Source organism: Nestor notabilis, unplaced genomic scaffold (genome assembly GCF_000696875.1).
Source record: "Nestor notabilis isolate BGI_N333 unplaced genomic scaffold, ASM69687v1 scaffold15899, whole genome shotgun sequence".
Taxonomy (NCBI): domain Eukaryota; kingdom Metazoa; phylum Chordata; class Aves; order Psittaciformes; family Psittacidae; genus Nestor; species Nestor notabilis.
In genome coordinates, this window is record NW_009943413.1 from 9,168 (window position 1) to 23,195 (window position 14,028).

General features: G+C 42.8%; 1 protein-coding gene across 8 annotated transcripts in view; it reads right to left on the reverse strand.

The window, feature by feature from the left end:
* Nucleotides 1–7,588: 7,588 nt before the first annotated feature.
* MBNL2 (muscleblind-like splicing regulator 2) overlaps nt 7,589–14,028 on the reverse strand; it is a 72,684-nt gene continuing 66,244 nt past the window's right edge. For all 8 annotated transcript variants that reach the window (XM_010021927.1, XM_010021926.1, XM_010021925.1 and 5 more), the window contains one exon: nt 7,589–10,563. In XM_010021927.1, coding sequence (XP_010020229.1) covers nt 10,549–10,563 — 15 coding nt within the window. In that variant the 3' untranslated portion in view covers nt 7,589–10,548. The remainder of the gene's footprint in view (nt 10,564–14,028) is intronic.

A 14,028-nucleotide genomic window follows, 5' to 3' on the forward strand; every position in this document is an offset into this window, starting at 1 on the left:
GCGTGTAGATGCCCCATGGCAGCTAATCAACCTCCCAGCTGATTTAAAAGTAGCCTCAGGCTCCTCATGAGGTTGAGGTGACTCCCTCATGATCTGGCTGGCCCTGTAAAACCCACCTGCTCCCCTGGGTCCCCCCCAAGGTTGTTTTCCAAGTGTGACAGAAATAGGCATTTCTACATTTGTCTTTGCATGTGTTCCATCCAATTCTGCCATGTTTTGCGAGAAGGAAACATGGCTGAAGGGGATGGCTCCAGGGCAGCCAGGGCTGGAATCCACCAGAGATTCGGCAGAAGAAATCCCAACTAGGAGAAGCCAACAGGACCTACTGCAGAGGCCGCAGACTATTCTTCTTCATACTTAACTAGCTTCTGAGAGGGGTCTCGCTAGTGCTGACGCTAAGGTTAGGGGACTTTGGGTTTTCTTTTGAACAGTGGTGCTATTTTGCATGTGCAGGAACAGGATAGCTGGTGAGGCTGTTAGGATTCTGCCCCAGGGATGTGCTGGACTGCTCAGGGTGAAGACACATACCCCCAAGCTGTGTCTCCGAGTCCTCTCCTCTGGGCCCTCAGCTGCCATGAGGCAGTAGGATGTTCCTGTAGTAAATCTAGTAATCTGGCTGGTGGACAGACCTGCTCTTGCTCACTCAGGCACCTATGGCTTGTTCAGAGTTGTCCTGGTTATGCATGTGCTGATTGCCATGGACAGGCACCATGGGATCCTGAAAAAATCATTACCTTAAAAAAGGTGTGAGACGCTTGTTTCCATTTCCAACAGCCAGGGCATGTTTCACTGCAGAGCACCAGCACATGGGCAGTCTCCATAAATCCACACACTAGCTTATTCTAATACCTCACTCATGTAAACCAGCCCAAGTTTACTCCTTTCAGCTCTAGTAATAAGCTTCTAATCCCAGCAAAGCCCAGCTGCTGCAGGTCTTGCTGCTGAGGAGCCCCACCACAAACTCCAGCTGCTTCAATGGGCATTCGCACTGCTAACAGGACCTTCTGACGCCACGATGCTACAGCACGCATTTCTGGATCAAATTCGCCTTGGGACATGTTTCCATCACTGAGTGAACTAAATCCAAGCTCTACAAATACCACATCTTCAGGGCCATTTTCTTGATCAGTTTTGTTGCAAATTGGCTCAAGTGTATGGACTCCTGGAGCATGAAGCCACATCCAGCTATGTTTTGGAAAGAAGCTGAAAATTAAAGGAAAGGCAGCTGTATCTCTGCAGTATTCCTGAGGTAATAATAGTAACAATAAGGGGAAGTAAAATAGGGCAGTTACATTTCATTGTGATATTTTATTTTTTTTTTTTAAAGTAAGGATTCAGTTGAATATAAAATGATCATTGATTTTAGGCACTTGATGGACTAATGTTTGATTCTAACGGAGACATTTTCTGAGAAAAGCAGAAAGAAAGCTGTGTCAAAAAGAAAAAACCCTCACTTTGTATAGAGAGGTGCTGCTGAGTAGCACTGCCAGAGTCCTTTATGTAAGTAGGAATAATTATATTGCACAGGAAACCTAGATTTGAAAGCAGTTCCTCTGATAATTACTCCTGAAGAAGAATGTGTATCTGCTGCATTCACCAAAGGCTGAAGGCTTGCCTTCTATCACAGAGGATCATCTGCATTATGGCTAAAATTAAAGCAAGGGGAGAAGAAACAAACAAGAAAGGACATAAAACTCCCAACTTCCAGGTCCAAAAAAAAAGTCCTTTTCACCAATAAGTAGTGAAACATCTTTTAGAGTGAACATCTGATGTAGATGGAGATGAGAGGCAAATAAGGGAATAATTATGCTGCACTTGGTTTCCACTTGAAAAGGAATCCCTACTAGTTCCTCGCTAGTAGTATGATGTCCCCTCACTGTTCTACACCTTGTGTTTTCCACTGGGTTTCCACCATACCCACGAGTTCTCATCAAAACCTCTCATGTGAACAGCATTCACTGTTAAAGCCTGGACTGCAGCCTGTCCTCTCTGTCTTCTCCCTGACCTTAAGAAGTTGGACGGAGCAGGCAAGGCACTACCTGCATGAAAGTCAGATCCTCTTTAGGAAGGTTTAGACCACTCTACCTTCCACACAGAGCAAATCCATGATTAAATGATGCTTTAAATGCTTGTGGTTTCCTGCTTTAGTTATGAAAATCGAGGCCATCTGGTCAGTCCCACTGGAAGTGACTCTCACACAAGCTTTTGTGAGCTCACTAGGAACTTCTCTGCGTGGCTTTTAATTTGGATCCAAGAGTCTCCTAAGGAAGGCCAGCAGAATCAATGGGAGAAGATAAAAGCCTCTGTGCACAGATTAAAACAGGACTGGCTAGTACTTCTCATAAGTCAGAAGAGGACATTTTCCCCCTGAAGTTTCTCTAAGCAGTAAAGGATTCTTATTAATGTGCATGTGTAGCAGTGGGGAAAGGTGTTTGATTACTGCAGAACAGGTCATTCACAAATCATCTCCTTACATTTCAGGCAACATGCTCCATCTTTGCTGGCAAGAGAAATCAATTCATTCCAAGTGATGGGCCTGAATGACACGTTAAAGCGCTGCAATGGTGCAAAGACCAAAATGTGCTCCTCAACCACATGATGGTAAAAAACCCTACATCATTTCTAGCATGAGTGGAAGAAAAGAGGAACATGATGCTTTAAAAAAACAACCACCCTCAGATAAAAATAAAGGCACAGAAGCTGACAGGCAGCATGGGGTTCCTGTGGTGCGTATGTGCTTAGAAGAGAAGCTCAGGTGAAAGCCAGAACAAGAAGGATATGATGCTCTGGGGGCAGGAATGGGGATGCACAGCACCTTGCTGTGTGCCCCAGCTTGATGGAGTGCATCACCCTAGGCATCTCTGTAGGCAGCCAGGCTGGAAAGGCTCCAGAAGAGGCAATCCTGCCTACCTATTGAATGTTGTTGCCCTCTGGCAAAGCCTCACTTTCTGTCTCCATTTGCTTATACAGAAAGCCTGGGGCTGAATGCAAAAGGCCTGAATTTTGTGTGGTGAAAGCATACTTCTGTTCTGCCTGCACACAGTAAAGGATGCTCAGAAGAAAACTATTGCCACTGTTCAGGCAATCTATATAAATGCTATTCTACATCTGGCAAATAAAGTGGCTGCAAGTGAAAAGTGCAGAGTTGTCTGACAAGTTGATGTAATTCAGTTTCGTATGCCTTATAACCTCTCTGTATAGAATCATGGACTCACAGAATGGTTTGAGGTGGAAGGGACCCTTTAAAGATCATCTAGTTCCAATCCCCCTGCCACAGGCAGGGAAACCTTCCACTAGAGCAGGTTGCTCCAAGCCCTGTCCAACCTGCCCCTGAACACTGCCAGAGATGGGGCAGCCACAGCTTCTCTGGGCACCCTGTGCCAGGGCCTCAGCACCCTCACAGGGAAGAACTTCTTTGTAATATCTAGTCTAAATCTACCTTCTTCGAATTTAAACCCCTTAACCCTTGTCCTGTCATAACAGGTCCTTGTAAAAAGTCTGTTCCCATCTTTCAAATAAGCCCCCTTTTAGGCACTGGAAGCTGCTCTAAGGTCTCCCCGAAGCCTTCTCTTCTCCAGGCTGAACAAGCCCAGCTCTCTCAGCCTGTCCTCATAGGAGAGGTGCTCCAGCCCTCTGAGCATCAGTGTGGCCCTCCTCTGGACTCGCTCCAATAGGTCCAAGTCCCTCTTGTGTTGGGGCCCCAGAGCTGAACACAGGACTGCAGGTGGGGTCTCAACAGAGTGGAGCAGAGGGGAATTACTCATTGACTGAACTCATCTAAGGTGGTGTAGAGAGTATTGGCTCCAGGGAGACCTTCCGGCAGCCTTCCAACACCTGAAGAGGCCTACAAGAAATCTGGAGAGGGACTTCTTCCAAGGGAGTAGTGATAGGACAAGACGGGGTGGGGGTGGTGGCTTTAAACTGAGAGGGTAGATTTAGATTGGGTAGCAGGATGTCCTTCCCTGTGGGGCTGCTGAGACACTGGCACAGGTTGCGCAGAGAAGCTGTGGCTGCCCCATCCCTGGCAATGTTCAAGGCCAGGTTGGATGGGGCTTGGAGCAACCTGGTCTAATGTGAGGCCCCCCTGCCCATGGCAGGGGGGTGGAACTAGCTGATCTTTAAGGTCCCTTCCAACCAAGCCGTTCTGTGATTCTATGATCTGAGATACCTGCATGAAGCTGGCAAACTTGAGTCAAGATACCCATCCAGACCTTTGCTCCTCCATAACAGCAGCTTTAGGCCAAGCAGACACCCTGCAGTGTCTGAAATGATACCTGACATCCCTGGAGAGAAAGCTGGATCCCACCCAAACAGCTTTCCAAGTGTGAAAAACCTGTTTGCTCGCAGTCCTGAGCTGTGCTGTCAGCTACCAACTTCAGCACCTCTGAATGTGCTCTGCTGGTATTCAGTGTGGTGACTACAACCATGAGCAAGGAAATAAAAGCATGTCCTCCCTCTAGCCCTCTGTGGAAAGGAGAGGCATTCATGGGAAATGTGAACACAGCTCAAGTTTAATGCAGCAACTCCCCTGCATGACTTCTCCTGGGGGCTGTTCCTGCAAGGTGAACCTCACACTATTGTGGTCACCCTTGTCACCACCACATCCCGGCAGCAGTTCCTCTGAGGAACCACCCACCATGCAGGCTACACCCTGACTGTTTCGTGGCAATTAGACTAAGGAGGACACTCACCTGAATTTGTTTCCCTTACAAGTAGTATCCAAATCCAACTCTTTGAAGATGAGAGGAACAGGGCGTCTTTCCTGTAGTGATTTTCCTAAATCATAAAGCCAAGTGTGTATTCCTCACTCCGTAAGAAGCTTCAGTGGAAATAACGCAACTGCAACACGACATTGCACAAGCAGCTCATACTAGTATCTTCCTCTCACATTTCTTAGTGTTTCCCCCCTTCCCCCAGCTACAACACAAAGTATTTTCATGTAATGAAATATACTCTATTTTCTACAATTTCTGTAATTTCTATAATTACAGAATTAAAAAGCAAGAATTTATAAGATGTTTGTCTAATTTGTTCACTCACAGATAATCTAATTATATATCCTATACCTATAACTATTTGCTCCAATGCATCACATACCAGCAATAGTAACTGCTTTAATGCAACAGCTAAGATGGTATTGCCCTTGCACAATAAAAATCATCTTGACCATGCAAAAAGCCTCCAGAACCGTCCATTATGTGACATTAAAAAGGCAGGTTACTGGACAAAAGGCTTGGCTAGAGAAATGATTGCAGGCATAAAGAGCATGGTATGCATGTGATATGAAGCCAAGGAAGGTTTTCAGCAATTCCAGGCAAGGCAAAATTTTTTTGGGTCCCTCAAATTCATGCAATAAATGCCACCAGCAGAAGACTTAGTGCCCACACTGTCAGGCAGCCTTGCCCTCAAGTCCTTTTTCCAGCATCACCCCTAGTACAGAAATGTGGGGTATTCTAGGCTCTCTCCTGGAGTGAAACAACTCTTCCTGCAACAAAACCCAGCTGCTCTTTCAGCTCAACAGACACTCCCAAAATGCAGCATAGACAAGGCTGAACCAGTTTTGGTTTCCTTTGCTGTATGCAGACATGCAAAGCTATCCCAGCAGGCTCTGATGCCTCAAATGTCACATCCCCTTTTGTTTCATGCTATTAACTCCAGTGGGCTGCAAGAAGAAAAACAACCCAGCCCTCAGATTACTTCAGACTTTTGAACTAAAACCCAGGCAAAACATGCTGAAAATAATAATTACGCCTTATGGTCATTACTATGCCATGTGGGGCCAGAGGAGATACTCAGGAGAAACAGCGTGAATGTGGACCTGGCTGGTCTGCTCTAGAGAAGGCTGATGTTGAGCAAGGTGATGATTCTGCAGCGCTTGGCCTGGGGTGAGGGGCTTTGGCACCAAAGCTATAGCCACTGTCTGTCCGTGAGGACGTGCTTGGTGAGGGGAATACCAAAGGTTTCTAAAGCCTCTTTGCTAGAAGTATCTTGCTTCATTTTGGAAACACTGACATTATCTGGAGGGGGTACGCTGCGCACACAGGGGTGTACAAAGATCTCCAGTATGGCGTGGCTCCTGAAAGCTCACAGCTCCCACAGGCACTTCTCCACTGCCAAAGAAGTGGCAAAGTTGACAAGAAACAAAGCAGCTTTTACACAAGAAAATCAACATGTCCTGATTCCTCTTGGCAGCGGACAACTGTCCAGGGTGGGGTTTAACACAAGAAAGTGTGAACAAACAGGGTGTCTGCTCCTGAATCATTAGGAGTTGAATCATTTGCTGCTTCTGCTCTACCATGCCCTTGCAGTCCTGTAATGATCCAGTCCTTCTCTGTCCCTGCAAGTCATCCCTATATTTCCTCTCCGTCCCACATACTCGTTCTCAGCAGGCTTCTGGCTCAGTATGTTTGGGGTATGTCCAAATTGACTGGTTGACCTAGTGGTTTTCCACATCACTTGTGATCTTGGACTCCTTTCTATCCAGCCCCATGCTGATGAAATGTATACAAACATGACACAAACTCTTCCGGATTGTGCAGGAATTGTATTTCCTTTCTTTAAAGTATTTTAACGAAAACTGATCAGAGAAGATGGCGTGAAGAAACCATGGAACTGCAAGACAGACATTTTAATCCCTCCTCTGTCATTGCCTTGCTGCGTGATTTCTGCCCTTGGGCATGCAACTCCTCTGCGATGCTCCTCTCCCCAGAGAAACTAGCTGATAACGCGGATTATTTGTTGGTGTAATACTCTCCGAGATGTAGGCAAGAAAGGAAGATGCAGAGGATGTGCTGGCACATAAATCCCCCAACAGTTAGGTATCTGTGAGCCACACTGCTGAGATAACCACTGCCTGCCTGCACCCCAGCATGCACGAGCAAGCAGAGAGTGCACGAAAGGACTGTCTGGGGATAAAGCCATGCAGCGCGGTATCCTCGGCACATGCCTCCAGCAGGAGAAGAGTACATGCTTCTTCATAAAGCATCTGCATGTGTCCTGCATCTGGGGACTGCCCTAAAGGATTTGTTACCTGAATGTGCAATTAAGGAAAACGTAAAATAACTAAACTAAAATAATAAAATAAAACAAAGTAGAATTAAACAAAAAATCAAAACAAAGCAAAAAATCAAAACAAACAAACCAAAATGAAATAACATAAAGCAAAATAAACCAAACTAAACAAGAGTAAAACAAAATAAAGCAAAGAAAACCAAACCAAACTGAACTAAAATAAAGGAAAACAAAGTAAATAAAACAAAACTAAAAAAAAAAGGGCAAAATTAAATTTAAATAAAAGAACTAAATCAAGTAAAACAAAATAAAGCAAACCAAATAGAATAAAATAATCCCCCCCAAAAAACCAAAAGAAAATTAAGCAAAGCAAGGCAAAAGAAAATAAAAATCAAAATAAAAAATAAACCAACCAAAACAAAAACCAAACCCCACAACAAAAATAAACCAAAGTAGAATAAAATTATAAAAATATATACTTTTTAAAGACTCCTCCACTTTCTTTTGACTATTTTTGTTACCCCAGACTCTTTTGCCAAGAGCCGCGCCACAAGAAAGGACGGTCCCGACTCCGCTCTCATTTTAAAATGCTTCTTTTTATTTCAGTGGTTGTACATTGGGTGAATGAATTTAACGTCACAACAGAAATAGAATGGCTATTTAACAGACCACTAGTAGTTATATGCTGAAAAAGAGTGAATGGAGGGGTTGCTTTTAACTGTTACCGAAATATTCATCGTACGTGTTGTCAATTATGCTGGATGAGAGAGGCAAACAAAAGGTATTTTGGTGAGGTGCTGTACATCCTTTGAAGAAAATAAACACTGAGACATCTCAGTCACTTGAAACTGTGTCCCAGCTACAGTATTCACTGTCTCTGTGTTGGCCCATCTCATGGTTCTTTTAGGGGGGTTTTATTTGTTGTTTTTTTGTCTTTTTTTTTAATTAAACAAAGCATTTAAAATTTAATCATTTTCATTAGACTTTTTTCTTAAAATATAAACAAAGTTTTGGCAAATAATATTTATACAGAAAAATAGTTTTAGATCTTCCCAAATTTTGAAATAGTCTATAAAATTACTTTATAAATAAATAAAATGTAGAATCTGTTGTACACGTATTTGCACATCTCTGTAATTGCCTCCTTACTGTTAGCATAGGTCTGTACTTGTACAGTTTTCAGGAATATTACAAAGTCATAAAGTCGGAAAGTGGATCTCTTATTAAAAAATACATTTTCTCTTTTTGTCTGTCAGTTTGTCTGGATGAAAGACCTGATGTATCTGAAGCTTCATCATCCATGGGCAAAAAATAGGAGTATTGGATTAATTGTAAAAAACATAGAATAACAGTTATTTTGAAACATAAAAAGTTCACACAAAACAATGTCCTGGAGAGTTATCTACATAAAATATTTAAACAACATGGATAATTTACCATTTAGTATTATACAATAAGCTACCCAAATGCCTAAATTAACTATTATAAAAAAATAAAAACAACTTTGACAGATATAGGCAAGTTGCAGTGTCAACTACCTAGTTATAATGACTGAGAAAGTCTACAAATATTAGTGTTTTAATAGTATATAATGGTGATACCTTAACTGCTAAAGTAACGAGTTAAGATACATTATTTTTCCACAAATTAAAACTAATGCAACGTTACAAGCACTATGTTAATTTTACAATCGAATTGTGGTTATTTATTTTTTCTTTCGGATGATCAAATCTCCAGCTTTATATATAAATAGAGAGTAATTAGACATCGGACAAACAAGATTTAGCCTGAAAAAGAATTTCCTAGACAAATAATTATATGGTTAGTGCCTTCAGTCGTTCCGAACAGGCAGTGCTGCCAAAGTTTAAAATAGTTTACAATCAATCTGAAGAGGTTAAGTTAAAATACTGCAATCACTAATAATGTCCACATAGAAAACTTATGCTGCAAACAATTATACATAATATCCACTTATAACAGCTGTCCTGTTTTCTTTTTTTTTTAAACAATAATTTAAAAACTATGTCATTTATGTGATACATGTGCAACATATAAAATGTGAAATATGAAATATTTGGTACAATAGTGCTTGAAACAAATCTCAAATCAAACAAATGAAATTTTAATTATACATATATAATTACCTTGTAAATCAACAAAGTATTTAAAAAAGTAAACAACATTAAAATCTGCTTCATCCATATATATGTATGTATGTATATATAACATGTATATAATCGTATTAAAGATATCTTCATACTTTTGTGACATAAAATATGTTTTTAAAGAAAAACAATTAAAAGAACTATTTTTTTTCTCCACTCTAATCTGGTTACAATCTTATAATCCAATTAAAAAAAAAGCAAATACAGCAATGATTTATTAAACTGAATCTCATTCTACATTCTTAGTGTTCAGTTAATAGCCTAGATTAAAGTCACCAATGAAGTTTCAGTGACTCAACTGAATTTTAATTAAATTAGAGTATCATACAAATCTCTTCATTTACAGCCTTTTTTTTGCCTTCTCTTTTGCCTTCTCTTTTGTTAGTTTGGTCTTTTGTGTGTGTGTGTGTTTGATTTTACACTTCTAGAAGTTACAGCTCGGATCTTTTTTGGTTAACCTGACTATGAGTTTGACAGATCATTCGCTTCCGGTGACATTTGACTGTTGGCATCAGGCTCACTTTCATCAAGTCTGATGTGACAAAATTTAGGCACTTCTGCAAAGTCTCTTTTAAAAATATTATAAATATACTCGTAAAATAATATTCTCAAGACTTTGTTCTTTTGGGGATTGAAAGGGGTATGAAGTTCATACTGTGCAAATTTTTAAATTTTCTTCTGCTATTCTGCTATGATTCAAATGCAACTTCTCCATACAAGTCAAACACCAACCATGTGCATCTAAAGAATTTGTGCTTTACTTTGGACCTCTGGGTAAAGATATTCAGATTGGTGGGGTGATGTGCAGGACACTGGGCTGCGTTTCACTTCCTCTGGCTTGGAATCGACTCGCTGGGGGAGCAAAACCAAGAGGTTTTTTTTAACCGAGAAGGAAAACCCCAATTGTAGTTTGGGTGAAAATTAAACCTGCAACTGGGATAAGTTTTAGCCAATGCAACTCAATTATTGCTGAGCTCGAAAGATTCATAAACACCGAATCTCGCGAGACTAACTTAACTGGACCATTTCCATTAGGTATAGTTATGGAGAAAAGACAGTATTTGCAAGAATTAAACTATGCTTAGAAAATCCTTAAAACTAAATGTTACCCTTTATGTCTTGAAACATCACAGCTGGTATCAGGTAGTTAACTATTTTAGGTTGGAGTATAGTAAGCATACCATATTTAATATTCATATATGACATAGCAGCACTAGCTTTTTGAGTTTGTGATTTGTCCATAAGAACAAATTCTTGACTTAGCATGCAGTTTGTGGCAACTCTAGAGAGGAGGAGACGGGGTAGTATGTACAGTAGCCGTGCTTGGCCGTCCGCAGGGAGGCTTCGTGACACTCCGTTCCACTCCTGCTGGCTATTTCAGGATTATCTGTTAAGAGAAAGGAAAGCGTGATCGCGCTTTTAGGTGATGTGGGGAGAACAGTTTGCCCAGTTGGCTGGTGCTGGACTAACTAAGCTTGGGTGCAGCTCATATGGGACAGCATCCCAAACAGAACAGATCCCAAACGGGACACCATCCTGTATCCTCACACTGCCTGGGAGACATTTGCGCTTCACAAACCTGGTTGTCTTTCTCACACACACGTCCCCGTGTGCGTGAGAGCACACAAAGAGGCTATTTTGTGTATCAAAATATTAGAGATGGCACTGAAGCCACAAAGGAAGGGGCTGGCTGCAGGTGGGGTGTGCGTCCCCAGTGCTCCAGCTGTCAGTGGAGGGGGAAGCAGCCGTGCACCTCCCAAGGAAGCTCAAAAGCACATCAGTGCCTGGTGCAATTCCCCAGCTCACAAAGTCAGGAATGACCAGGAGAAATGATGGAGGCCAGGGGAAACGCCACTAACAACCAAAAGGATGTTCTGGGCTGGGTGTCTTCAAGAAGCTGAAGTGTCTTTTCAATGCATTTTTACAGCTTCTTATTTCCTAAAAAAATTATCTGCAGGTCAGTGAACTTGAGAGATTTTTGCACGCTTCCTTACGTCAGGGGATCCAGGGGGATGATCATAACGGTACCTCTGTGCACCTGGCTAGTCACTAACTGTGCTGCTTTACCTCCACAGCGTCTCAATCTGAGGGTGAAGCAACCATTTTACAGATGCAAACTCTGTGCCTCCAATACTGTGAAGGTTAAATGCACAATGTGCCCAGCAACCGACTCAACCTGCTCACAGTGTTGGAAAGCAGTCCAGATTTCCAGCATGTTTGCTGGTGAAAGTGATGTCAAAAGCCAGAGGTGTGATGTGCTATCACACCATTGCTAATCTGTGCTCCAGACTTAATCACAAGTTGGGGAATTAGAGTGCATCGCTTGCTTTTCCTGTTTCATTTGGCACTCGACATATTTTTAAGCTGTACTTGTAGGTGGTATACAAGACAGTCACGACAGCACTTTGACGTCCTCGTGTATTACAAAGCTAGACTGCTGCTTAATGCAATATTTATTTTAAAAGGGGAAAAAAAAGGTGCTTTGAAAATAGCTTCAGCAACATACTACCTCTGACATACAGATTGCCAAAAAGAAACATGGTTGCCTCTGCGTGGAAGGCGCTTGTCCTAGACCCCTGCCCAGCCACCTCACAATCAGAGCTGTACACAGCTACCAGCTCCCTGACCTCACCTAACTTGCCAGCGTGCCAAAGAGTCAGCTTTGATTACCATCAGCACTGAAAATCTGGTGACACGCGAGGCCCCATTGTAGTGGCACTGTACAAACACCTGCTGCTCCAAAGGGCTTAACTTCTAAATACATCATGCATACAACAAGGACATATATTTTTAATGAACTTCCACCCATTGTGAGTTTGTTAGCTTATCGCCTATCTTCTGTTTCCTATTGAAATAACAAAGAAATAGCTTTGCTGGAATAATAAAGCCCTGCCTGTGATAACCCTGGTGCATCTGCAGCACGGTGATTTGACAGCATGTACAAAGAACATAGCTGTGCTGAAAATAAAGAAGTGACCAAGATTATCAGCACTGATATTTTTAGCGTGTTGCAACCCAACATGGCAATGCAATTAATAAAGCAGCTTTAGCTATACTAGGTTAGCCACAATCACACAAGTGCATTTCAGGGATCCTAAGGTCTGCTTTAATGTGACACAACCTGAAATCTACTTGGTGTAAAACCCCCAGAATTTCAGCCACTGCAGCTGCCTACATCATCTGTCAACTTCTGAGGGGATAAAACTGCATTTTCCTATAGGTTTTTTCTCCCTGTATAGGTGGACAGATTAGAATCATAGAATAGTTTGGGTTGGAAGGGACCTTCAAAGGTCATCTAGTCCAACGCCCCTGCAGTGAGCAGGGACATCTTCAACTAGACCAGGTTGCCCAGAACCACATCCAGCCTGGCCTTGAATGTCTCCAGGGATGGTGCATCCACCACCTCTCTGGGCAACCTATGCCAGTGTTTTACCACCCTCACTGTAAAGAATTTCATCCTCACATCCAGCCTGAATCTCCCCTCCGTTAGTTTAAAACCATTACCCTTTGTCCTGTCACAACAGGCCCTGATAAAAAGTCTCTCCCTATCTTTCTTATAGGCCCCATTTAAGAACTAAACCGTCAGAATAATGTCTCCCCAGAGTCTTCTCCAGGCTGAACAACCCCAACTCTCTCAGCCTTTCGTCGTAGGCGAGGTGCTCCATCCCTCTGATCATTTTTGTGGCCCTTCTCAGGTCCTCCTCTGACAGGTCCATGTCTTTCCTGTACTGAGGACTCCAGAACTGGACACAGTCCACCTAGAGGTGGGGTCTCACCAGAGCACAGTTAGAAGGGCAGAATCACTTCTTTGGACAGATTATTGCCCCTTATGTCAAGATGTCTTAAAGGGTCAAATAGCCTCACAAGACTCATATTCCCCATTCCCCCAAAATGTGTGACAGAGAAGGCAGAGGGCCTCATCTCAGGCTGTTTCTTGGGAAAAAGGTAGGATCATTCCTGGCACTTGGATTAACTCAAGTGCAACTCACCCTGCAGTATGCCAGGCAGGATGAAGGGGCTGTGGGCAGTGTGAAAGAGCAGGGACCCCTTCTGTGCCCTCCTCGGGAAAGTGGCAGAGCCCAGGTAAGGACTTCCACTGCCCCGTTCCTATTCCTGCCATTTCTCCGCTCCTCTTGAAACTCAGGAAGCAGCGAAGACAATGTAAACACTTTCCTTTTGTGCACAAGCACGTCCTGTTTACATGGCTGTGGGTGCAGGAGGAGCAGCTGGAGCTCTCCCCACCATGCTTCTCCCACTGCCAGTGGCTACGGAGCTGGCTTGCTCCCACCACATCGTCCTCACCGCCGCTCGTGCAGGGGATGTAACTAGGGCATGTCGCACCCTGGCTATTTCTAGTACACGTAGGAGGCCTCCTAGGAAAGAAATCTCAAATCTCTCTTTTGGAACAAACTTCTCTGGTGGGGACATGCAGAACTGAGGAGCTACGTGTTTTTTAACCTTAGCCACAAAGTGTAAAACGTATCCTGTAGTCTTTAATTATATGTTCACACCCTATTTCTCAAAAGATACCACAACTCTGCCATAGCTACACACACATGTATCAGCTTCTGCAACAGAGAAACATAAAACGCTGAACTGCTTTACATGGAAAACACACTGTGAACCTCTTCTGTTTAATCTACAAACGAAGCAATAAACTGTGATGGAAGATGGAGGCTATCGAAGTCTGCATCACTGCTAATTGCTCCATTGCTTGCTTGCATGCTGAAAAAGAAGCTGTGCAGAACATACCAATGGAGAAACAGCCCTGCAAACACTTACTACAGAGTTTGCGCAACCTTGTTACTTGTAAATGGGTCCAACATCCTTCATGTTTGCTACTATTTGAACA